At 41.1% G+C, this 17,824-nt stretch overlaps 1 protein-coding gene across 1 annotated transcript in view; it reads left to right on the forward strand.

Annotated features, from left to right (window-relative positions):
• Positions 1–17,824, forward strand: part of PHLPP1 (PH domain and leucine rich repeat protein phosphatase 1) — a 143,583-nt gene that overhangs the window by 98,940 nt on the left and 26,819 nt on the right. Inside the window, exons 5-10 of the mRNA XM_082334332.1 lie at positions 6,663–6,809; positions 7,363–7,593; positions 9,643–9,845; positions 11,478–11,538; positions 13,304–13,399; positions 17,231–17,386. Coding sequence (XP_082190458.1) covers positions 6,663–6,809; positions 7,363–7,593; positions 9,643–9,845; positions 11,478–11,538; positions 13,304–13,399; positions 17,231–17,386 — 894 coding nt within the window. The remainder of the gene's footprint in view (positions 1–6,662; positions 6,810–7,362; positions 7,594–9,642; positions 9,846–11,477; positions 11,539–13,303; positions 13,400–17,230; positions 17,387–17,824) is intronic.

A 17,824-nucleotide genomic window follows, 5' to 3' on the forward strand; every position in this document is an offset into this window, starting at 1 on the left:
GATCCTAGCATGTCCCTAGAGATTGAGGAGCAGGGAAAAAAGTCTCCAGCCTGCCGCTTGGTTGTTCTCAAAGTGCATTGAAATGCTCCTTGTGATTATTGCTTTTAGTGTATGAAACTGAGGTTAGCGAAGAAAGCTGGGTGGATGTGGCAAATAGACATCTTGCCCCTTGACAGGCGCCACAGGGCACTGCTAATAGAGGCACTGGAAAAGATTTGAGCTTTCTCCTTTTTGGGGGATTTTTTTTTTTTTTTGGTTGGTTTTGGGGCTTTGTTTTGGTTTGGTTTTTTTGGATGCTCTTCTGGAGAGGAATTTGCTTTTAAATGCACACATTTATTGAAGTTATTTAAATGAATCCAGCTAACGTGGGGAGCGTACTACCGCAAGGATTGGACTACCATTGCATGCTCCACAGTGTGGGAAGATGCTGGCAGCTTTCTCTCACACTCTGATGGTCTCAGAGCCAGGGCACCTTACTTTTATACAAGTTTCTCCTCTTTCACTTGAAGCCCAAGACTGAAGCTTGGAATATGTTGTTTATGTAACTTCAGTGCTTTTGTTTTATTCAGCTTGTAAATACATTGAAGGAAGAGTTTGGTTTTGTTAGTGCATCTTTCTGAATCTTCATGACTGGTTGTGTTCTACATAGCTTCTGTGTACCTTTTCCAAACTCAAGAAAGCGTCCCTCATGTGAATACTCGGCAAAAATCAGTGACATTTGATTAAAGAAAAATAAATTGCAAAATCAAGTCGCTACAAGTGACTAAGTGGGGAAGATTGCAAAATTGGTTTAATGCCTGAAACACATTGGATTTTTTTGGATTGTTTAAATTGGAACAGTGAACTCCTTAATAGTGGTAGGAAATACTAAGAAATATGCTATAAAATAGCATTTGCAAAAATAGTGTAGTCTAAAAGTAGAAATTGCAGTTGTTAATTGGATTCAGTTTAGTGGAACTATTAGGCTAAGTACAGCAGTATCCCTTCCAAATAATGCTTCAAAAAGTAGTGAACATGTTTATGGAATCCAGTTATTGCATATCAGCCCACTCCAATTTACTTGTCTGTTGCTTTCTGATGTGGCTTCCAAAGTAAAGTAAAGGTTTTCTTTTCATGCCTTTAAACATGCTTCAGTTTGGAAGCCCATCCCTAGCTAATGCTTTTGTATTTCAAATATAAATTTCCAATATAGAGAAGGAGAATATATTTTCACTTTTTTCCTAGGAATTTTGTTCTTCCTCTGAGGATAGTCTTTTTCCCCCTAATGAAGCAGCGTGTGCTAGGTATGTGCAGAAATTGAGAACTGCAAAGTACGGTTATGTAGGTTCAGATTATTTCCACTAACAATGCATATATTTTGTTTTTCTTGTCTTCATGGTCTTCTTACCAACTATGTAATAGAATAAAAGCTTTATTGTTGTCTTAAGTTTGGAGGTAGTCTGAATTTAGTTTAATGTCTGTGATTATTTGTATATTTTGAAAAATAACTGCCTAGATTTAAGGTTATTCCTTTTTGCGCAGTGCAGGGTTTTTTTGTTGTTGTTGTTGGGTTTTTTTGGGTTTTTTTGTTGTTTTTTTTTTTTTTTTAAATACAATCTACCAATTAATTTTGGCATATAGACTCAAGTCTGTATGCCAGAATTGTGCCTTTTATAGTTTTAAATGCAAGTAGAGGAGAGAAATACCAGGATGACTGTTTCTGGTGTGTTGGCATAAAGGGTAGTGAAGATACCAAAATTGCAGCTATCCATCTGCTTTTTTCTTTCTTTCTTTCTTTTTCCCCCCATGGGGTTTAAGAAAGGAGGAAGGAAATACAAATTCAGATAAAACTATGTTTTCATTTATTCATTCAGCAAGTGGAGAAATAGATAATTCATGGGTGAATTTGTTCAAGTTTCTTCTGACTTGACCAGAATCAATCTTTGCCCTCAAACTGAGCGACGCTCTTTCCTGAGATTACTTTACTCCATCTGGTTTTGCGCGGTGTGACGTGAGCTAGGTTTCTGGATGAACAGGAGTCTCGTCCAGAGAAATGGAGTGGAAAACGCCAGCAGAGCTCCTCCTTCCTCCTCTCTATATTATCTGTTGAAAACTCTTCTGTGCCCAAACTGGGGAGGGCTTCTATTGACCTCAGTTAGGCAAAGCCTTCACCTGCAGCATCCGAGTGAACTTCCCTAGCTGTTGCAGAAACAGTCTACCTCTGTCCAGCTGTCTTGACAAATTTAGCAGGGCAAGAGGGCTGGAATAGTTAATTTTAATTGTCTAACTAATTGAAGGGTTTTACGATGACACCTTTCTGGGAAAGGAAATGCTATGACTATTTCTGGCGCTAGGCTAGCTGCTCCCTTAGGCAATAAGGCTATGGACGGGAGAATCTGACGTAACTGCAAAAAGGCAGTAAATTGGACCATTGATTTCCAAGGAGGAAAGTGGTGCGTCGGGTTTATATGGAAATTCCTTTCAGGATTAAGTTAGTGGACAAAGTTGCAGGTGTTCATGAAGGTGGCAAGTTGTAGTTCAGTTCTAATACTTGCCACAGTGCATCGATCTGCTCGGAAACAGTGCTGGAGCTGAGGGAGAGTTGTGCTGCTGCTTGACATGATGGTATTCAACTGCAACCACAGCATAGTCATGAGAAGGCCCAAATACTGGAGATAGTATTGGGAAAGTGATTGTTTTCCTTAAGCTGAGTCCCTTATTAAGCCATGTCTTCCGTTTTGGGTGTACTAAAATACTGCTTTTTAAGTGCTTTTGGTAAGAGTGCGGCAAGACCGGTTTTGTCGGATGAGTGTTATGGCTGCATTTCAATGACGGTGTATGGCCAGTTCGAATATACTATTCCCCCCCGCTCCCCCCAACATAGTGGAACACAAATGCTGTACTGTGTAATGGAAATTCCTCTGCTGCGCACATCGGGTAGATCTGAATTTGAAATTAGCACGTCAGTTCATTGCCTTGCCTTGATACAAACTTCTCTTGTTAGCCCCTCTCCTCATTTTGTGTATGTCAAACCAAAACCACTCCTGAAGTGGCAGCTTCAGGCTTAAGTAAGTGGGCATTTTTTTGACTCAATTATGGCAATTAGTGTTCAGTCATATTGCATGTTTAAACTCAAGGGTTGACATGTCAACAATTTGATCTAGCTTAAAGTAGGACTATTTTTGGTCAGAGAAGTGAGTGTTTATATGTTTGTCATTACAGCAGAAAGCTTAGTAAGCTAACTGAACATAGTGTGTTGATAGATGCTGTTCTTCAGGTTGACTCTTTTTTAACAGATAACAAAGTCTAGAACCAGGGAAGGAGGGAGAAGAGGAAGGAAAGCATATGCATGGATTTGATGTGAGGTTATTACACTGTCACGCCTCAAACAAGCAATGTTGTGCCTTTTCTTCTTTCCAGCAATGCCATGGGGGCAGCATCGATGTGTGCCCCTGCTTCTGGTAGGAGTAAATATACGGGTGTGAGAGAACAGCAAAGATGTTGCTCTGTAATATCTATTTAAAGCCTGACACTGTGCAAACTCAGCAGCAACAGAAAACTTGAGTCTGTAAAATGCTTCTCTCCTACCTTATTTATATTGATGATGCTACCAGTGCTACTGGTGCTACTGACTGTAAATCTATGTAGGTATAAGAAGCGCTACAAACAATTTAGCATTTTAAATGTGCAGCACGGCAGTGCTCCGTAATGGAAGTGCACCACCCATTTGCGATGTGGATAGTGGAAAGCGAGTGGCCAAAGATGAGAGGTAGACTTAGATCTTAATTTTGAGCGAATGCCTGCTAGTTTGGCTTAGTAATGTTCTGTACTTGACAGTGCTCCATGAGGAGAAATGCAACTTCAGCATTTTGTAAATGAATGTGTTTACAAAGGAGGAAGAAAATACCTCTTTCCTGCCAGTTGTCTTAAATTAATCACATAACTTTAACTAAGCTTATGGTGCCTGTCTTTCAGCTTTTCTTTAAATGTGATTCAGCAATGAACTCTCCCTTGTGGATTATTTGACATACACTTATATGTGCATTTTTGGCTTCTGTAGGAGTATATCCAATACTACTCACCCTCCCTTGCATCCTATATAGACTTGTTAACCAGTTCAGTTCACGTCCTCAGTAATTAGATTACTCACAGAAGACCCTTAATAAACACACATTAAAACACACATTAGGGTAGTAGAGATGTAATCCTGATACATTGCAGGGGGGTGTTGATTCCCCCCTTGACCTAGGACAATTATGCACAAGAATGTGCGCAGAAAACCTTGAAGCTGAGCACTGCATTGGAGTTAGTTAATGTATTTCTTAGCTTCCTTCACCACCCCCACCCCCCGGCCCACTCCTCTTTCCTCTGTGTATTAGCTTGATCTTCTGTAATTTTATCTCCAGATTGTATTTGGCGTCTTCTAGTAGACTGTAGTTGTCACTTGTTTAGTGGGCAGAAGGTCTGAGACTGTTCTTCTGACACTCCAGAGCGGCACAAGTAAAGGCCGTAGCCTCAGTGTTGCTTATTAAATGAGTTAATTCTTTTTTCATGGTTGACTTGAAAATTGGAATGGTTGCATTTTGATGTTTCTCCAGCAGCTTAGTTATTTTGACTTAACCTTCCTGTATTCGCTACTATTTTTTGCACTTACCTAAATACAGGGGAAGAAAAAATGTAATTTCTAAAGGCCCCCGAGTCTGCTACTTAGAGCACTCTTGTTTGTATTTGCAGTTGACTTTGAGGAAGATGTGGGACAGCTGTTTGACCACAGAATCACCCCAAATTTCAAGGCAGTGTATCTGTGGCCTAAATCTACAGTTACCTTCAAGATAAATGCAGCATTGCGGGTTTCAGTTCTAGGTTCAAGATTTTTAAGCCCTTTCTCTCAAAATAGAGGAATTAGGAAGGTGCAGTGTTTAAAATGTGCCTTTTTTTTCTGGCTAGCAGCCCTCATTAACATCAGCTAGCTTACCCTAGCCTCCTTTTTATTTTACCGTTCTCCTTCTAGAGATACATTAGTCATTGTTTCTGCACGGTAGCATTTTTTTCCCTGCAGCAGTAATCTGATTGCAAGATTTCATTTAATCTCTATCTAACTCTGTTCCAAACTTCTTCTGCCTCCAGCATGGCACAGGGTGCTCAAAATCTGTGATAACTCTGGCCATGATTTTTCCATTTTTTTTTTTTTCTTCTGCTATCTTTGCACCAAAACACCGATAGAGAGCATGGCGTTCCCTAGCTTGCTGCAAGCCTTTGTAAATGTTAGGTGTATTTGTAAACTTTAAATGTATTTATAGCCTGTCTTTTGGGGTAAAACCCACACTTCACTTACAACCCCCACTGAAATACGACACGAAAGCACTACTTACATTTTCATGTTGAGCTTTAGTCAGTGGCATTAGTTTGATTTTGGTAATGCTAAAGGTGTGTGCCACCATCCTCATCTGCTGAGGATTTCGAAGAGTTTTTTGGCATTAAAAGTTTTTAACCTTTTTAATGCTTGATGTGTTTTCTGTCTGTGTTTTCTGGTTGGGGGAGGACAAAGTGCCTTGAGGTAAGAATGTGCTGGGCCGATGAGGAGGCTGTGGATGCACTGGCACATGCTGCCGGAGATTACTTTCACATGGAATAGCAGCGTCCATAGGTGCAGTTTTGCTTCCATCACCTTGTTATATAAGAGCCTGCTCGCACAAATAAAGGACTTGAGCCTTAACGGAGGGAAAACGAAGTCCAAATAAAATGTCCTGGCGTAAACCATGCCAGAAAAGAAACTTCCTCCCATCTATCGGAATCTGACACAGATCTTTTCATTCATCCTTTTACTTGCCTTCAGGCATACCTCCCAGTGGTTGTTAGGCAACCATAATAATGTTGCTGAACATGCAGGCTGGCTAATTGGATTGTCCCCTTCTTGGGTTTTTTGTTCAAACAGTCCCTGGTCATCTTTAATGAGGCAAGCACATGCAAGTTGCTTCGTTGGCTGATGTGATAAACCAAGGGGCTTTTAAGAGTTCTGTGACACGTCAGGGACAAAATTTTGAAATCTGTGCAAGCTTTGACATCGTACTCAAGAGCGTAAGAATTTGCCTCTGTCACTACAGAAGTCTTGCTAAATTCTGCTTTAATTCAGCGGATTTCCCAGTTGTATTCAAACCAGTCTATTCTAATGAGAATTTTTGGTTGAAAGGCACTAGCTGCTCACATGAATGGAGCTGAGCTGCACCACAAAAATTTGATGTTCAAATAGGCTGAGAATTTCCTGCACCTTGTAACCAGTGTCACTAGGGTAGTCCTACTAGCCAGAAGTGTGTTCAGAAAAATAGCAGTGCTGTAGTACAGGATGAGATGCTACAGAAGAAACGACATACATCGTAAGAATGGCCAGGGCTTTCTTCTTTGTTACGCTCATAGGAAAAATTTAGTGTGTTGTTCAGGAGGGCCTGTTTCTCTGTGCCAGCTTAACATGAGTGAACTCTTGCAAGTGGTGTTGAACTTGAGTGTCTAGTAGTTTCCCTGGTTCTTCTGAGTACATAAACTGAAAATGCACGTGATTTGCATTTACATAACCAAACTTACCTTGTATTAATTATTGCAAGGCAACGTGGTGTGGTTTATGCTCCACTTATTTGTCTCCTTTATTTTTTTTTTTTTTTAATTATTTTTTTCTTATCTCATTGTAGATTCACCAAGTTGAAGAGCCTTAACCTTTCCAATAATAATTTAGGAGATTTCCCACTGGCAGTCTGCAGTATCCCAACCCTGACTGAACTCAACGTGTCCTGCAATGCCCTCAGAAGCGTTCCAGCAGTTGTAGGCGAGATGCACAAGCAAGTACTTTCTTAAAACTTAACGTACACAGACTGGTAGTATAGACAGCAAGCAGTTTCATGACTCTGTACATAATCTTGGTATGAGAACCAGTTCGAACCTACTGGGTTTTGTCAGAGCAGACTGGCTTGTAGATCTGTATGAAAGCAGTTGTGAGCTGTGGGTGGAGGGGAAGCATGCTTTGTGTCTTAAAGCTCTTCCAGCCCCCAATATTTGACACAAGGGTCACCTTCATGGTGAAGATAATCTTTAAACCCCCTTGCTTATGTGCTTCAGCCATCACACAAGTCGCAGTTCTGGAGATGTTTGAAGGTATGATACAACTGTCTAGCACAGCCTGCATTTTGTATTTGCAAGGCTTTTAATTATTTGGTTGATATCTTCTGTAGCAGATGTTAAAGCATTATTCCTTAACATTTTTCTTTCTTCTGCCCTCTTGTGTATTTTATTTCACTGTAACTGCAGCAGATTGGTGTGTTTGTAGGAAGGAAACATGGTTTAACAGGTCACTCAGTCTCTTCACTGTCCCGTCCCCTCCCCTACCTTTAATAGCTTGCAGACATTTTTGCTGGATGGCAACTTTCTCCAGTCCCTACCTGATGAATTGGAGCATATGCATCAACTCAGCTACGTGAGTCTGTCCTTCAACGAGTTCACCGACATTCCAGGGGTGCTGGAGAAGCTGACTGCCATGGATAAGCTCTGTATGTCAGGAAACTGCATGGATACCCTGAACTTACAGGTGTTAAAAAGGATGCCTCACATTAAACACGTGGATCTAAGGTAGGTGTTTGAAAAAGGGGAAAAATAAGTGGGTCTAAATTATTGGTGTTGAAACGGTTTCTCTTTGGCTGTTGGAATAGCCCTTGGGTATGAATCTGTTGCGTTAGTCCATTGAATCATGTTTCTGGCAGTATTTTGTAACTCACAGCACTTGCCGTGACTTAGCACTCTGCTTTGAGGAAGAGGTAGCATTTAGGGGGATCAATAGTTAGGAAAATGAGTGGGGGAAATTAATATTTATACCGAAAAAAAAACCCCAACAAAACGGAGCCTGGGACACTGGTGACTCCTGCAGTTCTAGTTGATGCAGTGTTAATATAACATAAATGATAGTCCCTGACTCAAAAAGCTTCTGTCTGAAATATTACAGATGCGTGAGATGAACAAAAGGGCAGTGAAGGTGAGAGGACAAAAATAGATATTTTAATATTTCTTGATATGTTAAAAAGCCTAGTCCACCATGAGTAACATTATTTTATTGATGCCCTCAGCAGAGTCTAAACAGATCCTTATTACAAGTGGCTCTGGTATAAGGTGGTTCTTTTTTTTTACAGCCTTTGGGGAAGCCAGCTTCTGCAATCAGCTGGGCAAGGCTCAATTCAGAGCCTGGACCATGAGGTCTAAATAATGATTAATTTTAGAACCATTTAGTTAAATTAATCTCTTCAAGCTAAAACTTCGTGTACCATACTGCTGTGTAGCTGTCAGACTTTGCAGTCAAGGAGGGGCCAGCATAAGTTAAAAACACAGCTAAAATAGATGGATGAATTCTGAAGTGTATATGGTAGGGTTATAATACATCTGCGTGTTTGTATGTATGTTAGAAGCAAATAAATAATCTGGCCTTAGTGTAGGGATGCTGTGGCTGGGCTGGCCGTGAGTTCCAGCTGTGGCTGGGCTGGCCGTGAGTTCCAGCTGTGCGGTTCCAGCCCTCTCGTTGTCTGCTGCATCCTTTCTGCACCGAGCAGTGAACAGTGGCTCTCTGTAGCGCTACCTGGAAGAGCAAATGTCGAACGTGTTTGTAAACTGTACTTGTGCACAGTGAAGTGCTTCACTTCAGTCAAATCAGAAGGAAGCACTGCCTGTAAATTGAAAACAGAAAAAAGTAGGCTGTGGTATTGAAGGACCGTATTACCCATTTTCTTTTAATTGGAAAATGTAGCTACTCTGAAAACACAACTGTTATACAGAGGGCAACCCTTTGAAAGCAAGAGTAACAACCATACTGGAGGTTTTGCCCTCACTAGGGAGGCTCAGTGGGCCGACAGAAGTTACTATACTGGTTTTAGTGTTCTGGTCAGAGATGAGAATTTGAAACTGAACTCTTCGGAGTGCGCTGCCACCTCAAACGTTGCTGTGTTATAGATAATCTTATTTCAGTTGTTACTTCTGGGGAAGTTGCTGCGTATTGGCAGCGTCAACGCACTGCAGTGAAGATGTGATAAAACCTGTTCTCTTTATCTGACAGACACGCTTGTCTCGGGTTTTTGCTGTGTTTTCTTTCAACACCCATTTTCAGGCCTCTGTATTTGCTTGCTGTGGAACATGGCAAAGCAAGAGGCAAATATGGGAATTCATAAATCCCAATTTGGCCTTTCAAATAAGGTAAAGAGATTCCAATATCTGCAGGTTACTCGTATCTGCCAGGCTTTTTGAGCAGATGCTCAGGATAGGCCAGCAGGAACTGTAGAGGTTTTGTTCTTTTCCAAACTATTGGGCACAAATAATAGCCAGATAATTTTTTTATTTTTATAGACACAATAACAGTAACACTTACGTTCTTGCAGAGCTTTTCATCAGTAGTTTTCAAAGTAGTTTAGAAAGGAACTTGGTGCCATCATTCCTTTGTCATGATGGATAAAACAACAGAGGTCATCCATGCTGCTTTTAAAATACCATAACAAAGGGGAAAATGTTTAAAATCAACCTTGATCGGAACCTGAAGGCACGCTAGTCTAATCCAGCACAACCAACTGTTGAGTGAGCATTGGTTTGTCAGCAGGAGCCTGCCACGTAACTACACTTAATCTCCTTTTTTTTGTCTGCAAGATTGAATTCAATTAGGAGACTGGAGGCCGATGAAATAGATTTTCTGCATCATGTGACCCAGCTGGATCTCAGAGACAACAAACTTGGGGAGCTGGATGCAACAGTTTTTAACAATGTCGAAGTGTTACACTGTGAACGGAATCAACTGGTAACCCTCAAAATCAGTGGATATTTTCTCAAAGCGCTGTACGCTTCCTCAAATGGTAAGTGCGTGTTCAGGGCAGCTGTGGCGGTGTCATCTGGCGTCTGGTTTTCGTACTGGGTTCTCTGTGGGATGCTTACGGAGTGCGGTGCACGTAACCAGGAGGCTCTTGACATGACCCTTGCATGAAAGGGTTTCACATGTGCTGTGTCATGCTACTGCCAGTTCTGAGCTTAGAAGTGACTTTCAAATAACACCGGGCTACCTATTTGGAGGTTTCAAAACTGTGAAAAGCTTAAAATTTGGGCTGAAATTCCTCTCTCAGCAGGGAGGGTTCTTTAAGTCTTCAGTTCTTTGGGTTGTATTAATGTGTTTGTTTACCAAGGCAAATAGGGAATTTATTCCATTTCCCCAGAGCTGAGAAAGTTTGAACAAGTGGCTGTTTGTGAGACAAACAATATATATTTTTGCTACTACCTCTAGCTGCTTACCCTGGCCAGAAGGCTACAAAATCTATAATGAGTAACTTCGTTTGTATTCAATAATAAAAATAATGCAGCATTTTCCAGTTGAATAACTCTTGTGTTCCATGAATAGGATTTGTTTGATCTGTCTCTGGAAGCTGCTATTACTTAAAATACTCAGTTTTCACCACCATTTTTATTGTTTGGAGTAGTTTGGTATTGGAATAAACAAAATGCAAGCTCAGAGAGCTGTGAATTTGCTGAACAGTCTGCCCTGCCTTTAAAAGGCTGTCATCTTAACGATATCCAAGCCTGTGCCTTCATTAAGTATTCATGCCAGGATCTTTGTAGCTGAGAAAAGTTAACAATCTGAGCATGTGCTGTGCAATGTGAGCTGAGAACCCAAGTCAGCCCATATCTTGCAATCAATTGCCTATTTGGTCTTGCCGTTCCTCCTGGCTATCTTCTCTTTGCACCCTCAGCCACCTTGTTTTAGTCTCATCTTCCAAAGGAACCGTGATGCTTGTTACATTTTTCACTTCAGTGGACTTTCTGTAGGCTTAAATAAATGTCTGCTGGTTTTGTTTCAACCTTAATCCTAAGCTTTAGCTACCTAAAAACCTTAGAATATGAAATATTATTGAAGCAATCAAAATATAACATTGCTAGCAGTAGTTGAGATGCTATGAAAGGTCTGTAAGGCTGCCTGAACCAGGAACTCCACAGGGATGCAAAGGCTCATGTAATGTGTTGAAAAATACTCTGGATCTTGCCATGACCTGGAGGACTCTGGGTTATTCTGTAGCTTGCTCTTCCAGAGTGGGGAGTCTCCCTTCCATGACTGTACCATTAGTGACCAGTGAAAAAAAGTAGAGCAGGTTTGTGACTAACTATTCTGGGCAGAGGGTGGCAGAGGTGAAGTTACAGCTCTGGGACAAAAATGGAAAAATGAGAATTTGCCATGAAACTTTTAAAACCCTCCAGTTTCTCCTCTCTGATCAGCTATGCAGTGTCTGTCATAGCAAGTACTACATCATATAGCGAAAGTACTCAGACATAATAAAGAAACAAAACTCAGGTCACAAAGGTCCAGATCCTCAGACATTTTTTAGGTTACTGGCTTTTTCTGAAATATCTGGGTGTTAGCTGCTTAAAGTAACTGTTATGGAACAGCCATTTAAGTGCAAATCTTTATCACGACTTTCGTTTTTATTTATTTTTCCCCCTAGAACTCGTTCACCTTGATGTGTATCCAGTTCCTAATTGCCTGGCTTATATGGATATTTCTAGGTAAGTATGTTTTTTCTTGGGCCTGTAAAATACACATCAATGAGGCTTATGGAAAAATGACATTCACTGGTATTTTACTGGGAGGGAGTGGGGGCAGGGACTGGACCTTGAGATATGAGAAAACTGATTTTCAGAGTTAGAGGATGGGCTTTTTTCTACTGGCCAGTTCTTCCCTGTTTCCTTTTTATAGATTTACTTTTTTTTTTTTTTTTTTTTTTTTTTTAGTGCTAAAAGCAAAATGTACCTTTATAGTTAAAGGAAAAAAGTTTACCTGATTTAAAGATTTCCTATCTTATAGAGATACAACACGATGACTCAAATGTTCACCAATATGAGACATGTACAGAAGGTCCTTACTGGTTATGTCTGTGTCACGAGCCCAGCGTAGGTGACAGTTTGATAATCATCAGACTCATTGAAACTCATCAGTACGGCAGCTCCTGCAGCTCATCGTAGTTCTCTGCAGCCCTGGCTGCTGCAGGGATGTCTGCAGCGGCCATTTGAATGCATCCGTAAACAAGGGAGGTGGGATAAGGAAAGAAGTTGAAAAGGGGGTGTTGTAGTTTGTTTTACAATTTGAGGACTGTTTTTACTTCAAAGTTTCATCATCCGTGAGTTACTCCCATTGGGCACCTGAATGTAACACAGGTGTGGCTAAATAAGTGTGATCTATTGAAAAGCATTCTTTGTAAAGCTGTGTTCTCCGTTTAGCTGTAAATGAAATTGGTGCAGAATGCATGATTCTGATCACAAAACCCTTTTTGTGCCTCAGTTCAGTGATGGCATTGTAACTAAATGGGTAGGGTGTCTTTAGCTTCTTGGCTCGCTTGGAATTTGGGAAATCTGTTTGAGATTGAAAAGGAAGCTATCTGAGGCTAAGAGGGGTTGATTTCCTATCGCATATTTTGGTTAAAGGCTATTGCATGAATAAACTATAGGATACAAGTACATGAATGAGCATGAACATTGCTTTATGTTCATGCTGTGTAAGGGTCCTGTGCCTGAATTTCAAGCCTGTGAGTGCCTGACTATTATTTGATGCCCAGTTTTGCATGTGTGTATGCTAACTGAAGTAGTGGTTATGTGAATGCACATGCACACGATCTCCTCCATGTATTCTGTGCTGCTAATTTTTGTCTTTAAGGCAGGATACATGGGTGCCCCGCTGTGCCTAGCTGCGTGTTTACAGTGCAGTAGTTGGAAAAACTTACCTCTGAGAACTTAATTTTTAGAGGGGTTAGTTTCTGTGAAGACAAATGCAAGAAAAGCAAAATGCTTGACTTTAAAGATACACGCACAAAAAAAAGCTTTTGTTTTATTCAGTGAGATAGATGAAGAGCGGTAGAGTGGGTTTCGGGATTGAATTTATGGGGGATGGAAGAGGTGTGTTTCAGCTGTGTAGGGTGTGAATATTTTCTGAGGAGCATCTCACAAATTTTCTTCTCCATGGAGAGACTTCTTCATCCTTGATACCCTGATACTCTTAATACTTCTTCCCTGATAATTTGGAAGCAGCTTTTTCCATTTTCTTAGTGGCTGCATGCCTAGGGAGATAATAATGTTAGCTTTCTTGCCCCCTCACTCAGGACCTTAGTGCGCTGGTAGTGCCTTTAGAGAAGGAGGGGTGATACAATCTCATAAGGAACCTATTATGTAGCAGATTTATTTCCTGCAGGTATCTGTATCTCTCTTGAGGCTGTATTCTTAATAGTCTTTACATCTCAATTATCGTTTAGCTATACCTCTTTGTGTTCTTTGTTCATAGAAATCACCTGGAAAACCTGCCTGAGTGGATATGTGACAGCAGGAAACTGGAAGTGTTGGATGTCGGCCACAATCAGATACGTGAGCTGCCTGCCCGGTGAGTCTCGCAGACCAGGTGCACAATGTGGAACAGGATAAGCAATTCAGAAATAATTGCTGATTCAGTGTTTAGCTTGTTCCAGTGACTGTCAGGCCCGTTTTATCTTTTGTTTGATTTTATTTTTACCTTGTGGGGTGTCGTCGTGCCTCAAGCTTCTACCCAGCCTTTCTTCTCTTACTTTCATGCAGAGAAAGCAGTGCCTTTGAACTCCAGGTGGAAGTTTTGAAGCTGTTCATGTGGCTTTTCAGGCAGGAAAGCCCTTCATTTTTAATACTGAATATTAAATATTTACAGCCATAACTTTGCATGACAGTTTAGAGATCCAGAACTTGTAACTTAGTTTCAGCGGTGCCTGGAGACTCCAGTTCACAGCCCTGTTTGAGTGAAAAAGGGGCTGAGAGGCGAAGGTAAAGCCTCGTCAAGCAAGTAGAGCAATCACCTTCACTACAAAGATGATCTCTTTTCCAGGAGTCTAAATTAAAATTGATGAATACAAATGATAGGAAAGCAAGTAAGCAGGAAGGAAAATAGGAGTTGAGTTTAAATAATGAATGGCTCTTACTAGTTTTTTCTAGAGAGACCTGTTCCAATTGAGTATACTGGTCAGGTGCTCGTATTGAGAATTTTTAAGTCCCTGACCTCACTAGAAGAGAGCTGTCATTCTTGGCTGCTCTGTACGCTTCAAAAGAGGTGTTGTGAAAGGGAGAACACACTGGGTGCAAAGGGTGAAATTGCGTGGCGATGCGCAGAGCCATTGAACATAGTAGACAGCTAGTATATGATGAGCTATTAAATATTTTCCTTACGGAGCTGTACAGCACAGAAGAGCATCAGAAACCAAAAAGGATAGTTTTGTCTGGGTCAGATGAATGTGCCATATGGTGTAAACTGGCGGTTTTAGTGTCATAAATGGAAAGAGAATAGATTTCAGAAATGTGGGCAGAAAAGGACGTGAGGAGATTTACCAAGCAAACTAACAGGCTAACATGCAGACTATTAATCCCTCTGTTTTTTCACACAAAGTGAAACTGCGCCTACTCAGAAGGTGGGGGGAGCAAAAGTTCATTTGCCTTTCATTTGCACTTCATAACAGCAAGGAGTATCAAGGCATACCGGATATCTTTGGGAGATTAATGATTAGCTGAAATTAGGTACAGTCAACATCCCACTTGTCTCTCCTGCCATCTTATCATTAACCCCAGGAAACAGCTTATCTTTGAAAGCTCTTCTTTGTAGTATGTGTCTAGATAGCTTAGCTCCTAATAAGTCAGCTCAGTTTTAAGGCCCAGCTCAGAACACAGGCTTTGAATGTCTCTTAAACTTTAGGGAAATCTGGGTCTGGATTCAAATGCAAATGGCTCAGGCGTATAGACCTACTGTTAAGTATTAGGCAAATACTAGTGCCCAGTTAGCGTGTTCATGTGCACTGCTGTATGCTTTTCCTTCTACATAGAATAGCACTCTGAAAACCTGTGGAGCGAGTGAGCAGGGCTCTCCTAGGAGGATGCTTGCAACTCTAACCACAAATGTTCAAGCCTTGACTGACCAGCAGTGTCCTGGAAGCATGAAGGTGGCACCTAATCTAAACAAACTGCAGCTGATGCTATGTGCGTTTGCCTCTTGAATCAGAAAAACAATTCTTGACGACAAAGAGCAGAAGCAGTTGAGATGGAGGACTGTGTACTAATGATTGTCTCAATTAAAGAAAATGGGAACAATGCAGCCATTCCTGCTTTAAAAGTACTGAAAAATAAAAAAAAGGGTACTTAGTCTTAGCTATGCAGGACAAATTCATTGTCATAAAACTGACGTTGCCAAAGATTCCCCAAAGAAAATGGAAATGCTTCAATTAAGAGTTGCCAAAATGACCTTGCCGTCACCAGTGAACAAGATGTCTGTATCTATTTTTGTTCCTTTTTGTCTCTTTTTTTAAAAGGTCTATTTGTATTCAACATTGTGTTCTCTTGAACAGTTGCTTACTAAAGGAATTGGTTGAATGCTTTCACCAAACCATGTTTTCTCAGAAGATGCTGAGCGGCGTGCTTGCTCTCGGAACTTTTTGATCCCATCAAAACTTCCAGGGGGAGCTGGGCAAGTGGGAAAGCTGCCAGTAGGGAAGAGCAGTCCCAGCCGCCTGGTCCCCCACCCAGCTTGAGGACTAGGTGTCCTGGGCTCATTGGGAGTTTGCTTAGTTAAATGCTGGTGGTTCAGTCTCTCTTCAGGCAGCCCAGTTCCTTTGGTGCTTGTGTAACCTGGAAAATAAGAGAAAAATAAACAAAACCCCAAAGACTTACTCAGTTCTTCTGAATTATTTATAAAATATGTTTTCATGGAAAAGCTAATTGCTAAGGTTTTTGCCATGATTTGAACTTTTTTTAACTTAAAATGGCACTGCCCCCACCCATCCAAAAAAGCCCCCAAAACGATAAACATTTTGCAGACATCAACCAATTCTGCTTTTTCCTGTAATGTTTGGTGTTGATGGTACTGGCCAGTCTTGATTAGGAAAGGAAATAGAATAGAACAGCAAATCCATGACTGAGAGAGATGTTCAAGTAAAAGTGGAGTGAAACAGAAATGGTTAAATGATGAAAACATAACAGATATGCTTATCACTGTATGATAAGTCTTTTCACCTTGTGTTGAGCCTTCTGGAATGATACAGCTGGCTGTTGACTTGTATCCATGGTCATAACACGGCCGATCCAGCCAACTGAGATAACTGTTAGCACTGGCGCACAGATACGGAGTATGACTGTATCTGTCAAGGGGAAAATACTCAGCATACCTCATTGATTATTTTGGCGCAATAATCCGATGACCTGATGTAGTGTAGGGAGGGGGGGCAGGGGGAGGCTCTTTATGTGTATTTGGGTCATTGTAACAGAGGGAAGAAGATTTTTGCTTTAATGCTGAGTAATTTGAGAGTCTTTGATTGAAACAGGTCAGCATGATGCACAGGCTCGCCAGATTAAACAGTACAGTAGCGGGGATGTAAGACAGGTGGCAGATGAAGAATAATCTATTTTTTTCTTAATTTGCTGAAAGTGGTTCCCGTTCAAAATCGAGAGCTCCTCCATTGTTGAGGTCTTTAGGTGCAGATTTTAACCTCCTTATTACGTTGTTTATAGTGCAAATTTTAGCTTTACTATTTGATCAAAACAGCTGTTTGTTCTTGTCTCTTTATGGTGCCCTCTTCTCCCCTTCCCCTTCTCCCCCAGCCCCCCAAAAAATGGAGCAGGGGTATGGGACTCCGGGTCATCTATCGCTTGTAAAAGCTCAAGAAAGTAAAGCCGATTAGATAAATTTCATTCGCTGTAGAACAGGAAAGGAGGCTTTATGTTAGTCTGGTATTAACAGAAAAGGAGAATGGGGGGTGGGGAATTGCATTGGATTATGAGTCAGCACGTGATGAATAGAGCACTATGAAGTTTGTGGGGTGACTGGCGATTTCACCCACACTTCTGAAGTTCTTCCATTAGCTAGGGGGATCCCACGAGTGCAGTTTTCTGCAGCCATTGTTAGCAATTACCTCCTTCACTGTCGTGCTTCTATATTCATGTTTTATACAGTGCAATAAGATAACCCCTTCTCACTACTCTCACTCCTGAATCATCCTTAAACCTCCTTCCCTGTCTCTGAACAACCTTTTTAAGAAGTTGGTGGAGAGTGGGAAGACGTTCTTGGATCTGTGCGTAATTAATACTGTGTCTGCTAATCAGTTGGCTGAATCACCTTCTTGTAATGAACTGTGATACCGCACCTAAATTCTCAAAGCAACTCTTTGGTTTGGATTTTTCTCATTTTTGATGTTGTTTTTTCTCTAAGGTTGTTTTACAATAGTAGCTTGCGTAAGCTGCTGGCAGGACATAACATGTTAGGAAGGCTACCAGATCGGCTCGAGCGAACGCAGGTGGAGGTCCTGGATGTGCAACACAACCAGCTCCTTGAACTGCCATCTAACCTGCTTTTGAAAGCAGACAGGTAAGTATAAAGAAATTTGATCTCGACTTGCATGTGAGGAACCTTGCTTTGTGTGTTACTTCCTAGCTGAAAGGGTAATCTGAGGTTCCCCTAATTTGAAAGTTGCCAAGCCTTGTGTGGTAAGAACAGACGTCTGCCCAGCTCACCAAAACACATGCATTTATTCTGGTTTTGCTGCCTTATATGGTTGCTTCTTTTTCCCCACCAAGCTCCTGCTGAACACCTACTTCTTGAAATCTAGCTGTAAAGTGAAGCACATGCTATTTTCTACTACATACACTGAGATGGGTTAGTGGCAGTTTCTTTAAATACATATTTCTTAGGCTTGTTTGATGGAGTGTGAAAGCTTTTTTTTTTTTTCCCCCCCCTTCAGTCAGAGGCTAGAACTTATTTATACCTGTCAAACAAAACAAAATCTGTGCATAAGGCTGTCAGAAT

The sequence above is a fragment of the Platalea leucorodia genome, assembly GCF_965183815.1.
Source record: "Platalea leucorodia genome assembly, chromosome: 1".
Classification (NCBI taxonomy): Eukaryota; Metazoa; Chordata; class Aves; order Pelecaniformes; family Threskiornithidae; genus Platalea; species Platalea leucorodia.